At 43.5% G+C, this 3,650-nt stretch overlaps 1 protein-coding gene across 1 annotated transcript in view; it reads right to left on the bottom strand.

Moving 5' to 3' along the window:
• Window positions 1-593: 593 nt before the first annotated feature.
• LOC108295339 (calcium-binding mitochondrial carrier protein SCaMC-1-like) overlaps window positions 594-3,650 on the bottom strand; it is a 6,011-nt gene continuing 2,954 nt past the window's right edge. The window contains exon 2 of the mRNA XM_017517479.2: window positions 594-983. Within this exon, the coding sequence (XP_017372968.1) occupies window positions 885-983 (99 nt within the window). The 3' untranslated portion in view covers window positions 594-884. The remainder of the gene's footprint in view (window positions 984-3,650) is intronic.

The raw sequence follows: 3,650 nt of genomic DNA, 5'->3' as shown, positions 1-3,650 counted from the left end.
GAGTGTGTTAATATCTTTCCCTAATCTCATGTTTTCAGACTGTGTCCCCTCAGGCCTCACGAAATGAGAAATGGACCCCATCCACATGATCACTGTCTGAACCACCCTGCAGCCACCTCTTGTGAAATGATGGGATGCTGTTTTTAACTAAAGACTACCCTTGCCCTTAGTGTGGGGAAAAATGAGAGAGAAAGTGTAGGTTATGTATCTTTTGGAAGAGGAGAAGGGGAGCCAAAAGGGAGAGGCGCATTTTACTTTTTCACCCAAAAGAAAAACGGGACCAACAAGTCAGACATCAGAGTGGGACAGGACACTGGGAAGATGCAAGCTCTGTGTCCTTGGAAGTGCATGATTAGAAGAGTATCATAGAAAGGTTGATATAGAAAGGATTCCTGTCTTTTAAGAGAAAACTCAATGTCTTTCTCTTTACCTGGCCTTTAAGTCAGTCTGTACTATTTAAGAATACAAGTATGAAGTTCAAGTTGGATTTAGCTGACTTGTGAGGGAGGGAAAAACGATAAAGATAAGAGGGTTAGGGATCTGGAAGTGAGAAAGACACAAAACAGGCTATACCACAATGGCTTTTTTTTTTTTTCTTCAGCTGACAGCAGAAGAAGTGATTTATTGTATGGTTGTTACACTTGGCCACAAGTAAACACAGAAATAGTCCAGAATGTCACAGGTCTAGGGCAAAAGAACAACATGGGCAGTTCTGGTTATGAGCAAGGTGGGTCTCAGAGGTGATTGGCGATCAGATGGCAATGAAGTTCTAGGTCCACTGAAACAAGCTCTAGAAAGTAGCATGCAGTCTCACAACTTGTACCAGCATCCCCAGCATCTGGCATTCCATATTTCTGCTCCTGTGGCCTCCACGGTGCAACAAGCTAGTGGTTTACTTGGACCTCTGCCTCATCTTTCTTCTTTTGTGCTTTAGCCTGAGCATTCGCTTCTTCCTCCACTTGGCTCTCATGGTGCAGAGGTTGCTATGGGGAAAGAGAGAAAGGCTACAGTTAGTTTGCTGTGATAATGGTAAGTGCAGAGGTCAGATGTCAATCATGCCACACTGTTGGAGAAGCTGTCGTTATGGGGGTGTGTGTGTGTGTGTGTGTGTGTGTGTGTGTGTTGCGCGTATATGTTGCCTAAGACGGATGTTAGTAGGTGGGGCTGGGTAAAAAGACTATTGAGAGATGATTAGCTAGAGAGAAGGAAAGGGCCCTGTTGTCAGAGCAAGGGCCAAAGAATAAGCCCCCAAACAAGCTGGGGAAGCCATGGGTGTGTAGAATCTGTGAACACTCTGGGAAGGGAGACTGACTGCCAGCGACGTGGGCACTCAGGCCCAGAGAACAGAGGAAAGTCCAGAGGGGAGTTGCTCCATAAAAGGCTATAAAAATGACCTCACCAAGGAGGACGACATTTATCACAGGGACTGGAAAGAGACAGTGCATTTTGTAGAATCAGCTTTATTAAGGTTTAATTTATATCCAATAAAAGTCACAGGAGGGGAAGAGGGAATGGGGAATTATTACTTAATGGGCACACAGCTTCTGTTTGGGATGATAAAAGAGTCATGGAAATAGAGAGTGGTTACACAACATTATAAATGTCATTAATACAACTGAACTACATACTTCATGGCTAAAATGGCAAATTTTATGCTATATATATTTTACCACGATAAAAAGTCACCAAATAATCAAAACATAGAAAATATTCATTACCCTCAAAAGTTTCCCTGTGCCACTTAGCAGTCAACACTTTCCCCATGCCTGGCAGACACCAATCTACCTTTTGTCATTGTAATTCTGCTTTTTCTAGAATTTCATATAAATGTAATCATAAAGTATGTAGCTCTTTCTGTCTGGCCTCTTCCACTGAACATAATTCATCCATTCATGCTGTTGCGTGAATCTGAAGTTTGTTTTTTTTTAATTGTTAAGTGGTATTTCATTGTATGGATGTACCACTGTTTGTTTATCCATTTCCAGAAAATAGACATTTGATTTGGGTTACTAAGTTTTTGTTTTTGTTTTGTTTTTTTTTCTGAGATGGAGTCTTGCTTTGTCACCAGGCTGGAGTGCAATGGCACGATCTCAGCTCACTGCAACTTCCACCTACCGGGTTCAAGCTATTCTCCTGCCTCAGCCTCCCGAGTAGCTGGGATTATACGCACCCACCACTACACCCGGCTAATTTTTGTACTTTTGGTAGAGACGGGGTTTCACCATGTTAGTTAAGCTAGTCTTGAACTCCTGACTTTAAGTGATCCACCGCCTTGGCCTCCCAAAGTGCTGGGATTACAGGTGTAAACCACTGCACCCAGCCTACTAAGTTTTTTTTTAAAAGCCAGCCTGGATTAAATGCCAGGCTGTCAAGGAGGGAGATCTTACTCTTACACAAGGATGAGGTACAAATGCTGGCTACAGACGGATATGGATAAGGGCCCATAGACTAGCCCTATGTGTTTTCTTATGACAACCTAACATCTTGAACCATGGTCTGCAGAGAACCTCCGGATCTCAGATTTTCCTGTTCACAGTTCTCAGATTTTATTCTGTGAGCCATGCCCATGTGGGGAGCACTGACTGAGAACCTAAGTTGAAAGTCTCCATGAACACTGTGGAGCAGCAAAGACATGACATTCTCCCTTTGTGCCTTGCTTTCTACGTAACTTCCATGGCAGTTGCATGGGGATCCAAGATGGGCCAACAGAAGCTTCCCATAACATACCATATTACAATATATTTAACATAATATAATTTATTATACACTGTATCATATAATTTAATATAAAATATATAGTCATATCACTTGCCTGCAAACCTGATGCTCTTATTCTTGCATAAGAAAAAAAAATGGGCTGGGTACAATGGCTCACACCTGTAATCCCAACACTTTGGGAGGCTGAGGTGGGCAGATCACAAGGTCAGGAGGTCGAGACAATCCTGGACAACATGCTGAAACCCCACCTCTACTAAAAATACAAAAATTAGCTGGGTGTGGTGGCACGTGCCTGTAGTCCCAGCTACGAAGGAGACTGAGGCAGGAGAATCGCTTGAACCTGGGAGGTGGAGGTTGCAGTGAACTGAGATCGCATCACTGTACTTCAGCCTGGTGACGGAGTGAGACTCCATCTCACAAAGGCAAAAAAAATCATGGCTGGGAGTAGTGGCTCACGCCTGTAATCCCAGCACTTTGGGAGGCCAAGGTGGACAGATCATGAGGTCAGGAGTTTAAGACCATCCTGGCCAACATGGTGAAATCCCATCTCTACTAGAAATACAAAAATTAGCTGAGGGTGGTGGTGCGTGCCTGTAATCCCAGCTACTTGGGAGGCTGAGGCAGGAGAATAGCTTGAATCCAGGAGGTGGAGGTTGCAGTGAGTCGAGATTGTGCCACTGCACTCAAGCCTAGGACAGAGTGAGACTCTGTCTCAAAAAAAAAAAAAAAGTATATGTTTAGAGTTATCATGTATTCAAAATGAACCTTTTCCTTTTCCTTCCTCCATAAAGGACTCTCTCCCCAGGCTTTGGTGCCTCACCTTGCCTTTAGGAGTCTGGTATCTGGTTTTAGAATTTTGTTGACCCACCTCACTGTTTTTTTTTTTTGTTTTTTTTTTATGGCAGCTACTCCCTCCTCCTTGTCTTCATCAG

This window comes from Cebus imitator, unplaced genomic scaffold, assembly GCF_001604975.1.
Source record: "Cebus imitator isolate Cc_AM_T3 unplaced genomic scaffold, Cebus_imitator-1.0 Scaffold633, whole genome shotgun sequence".
Classification (NCBI taxonomy): Eukaryota; Metazoa; Chordata; class Mammalia; order Primates; family Cebidae; genus Cebus; species Cebus imitator.
This window is presented reverse-complemented; position numbering and strand designations above follow the sequence as displayed.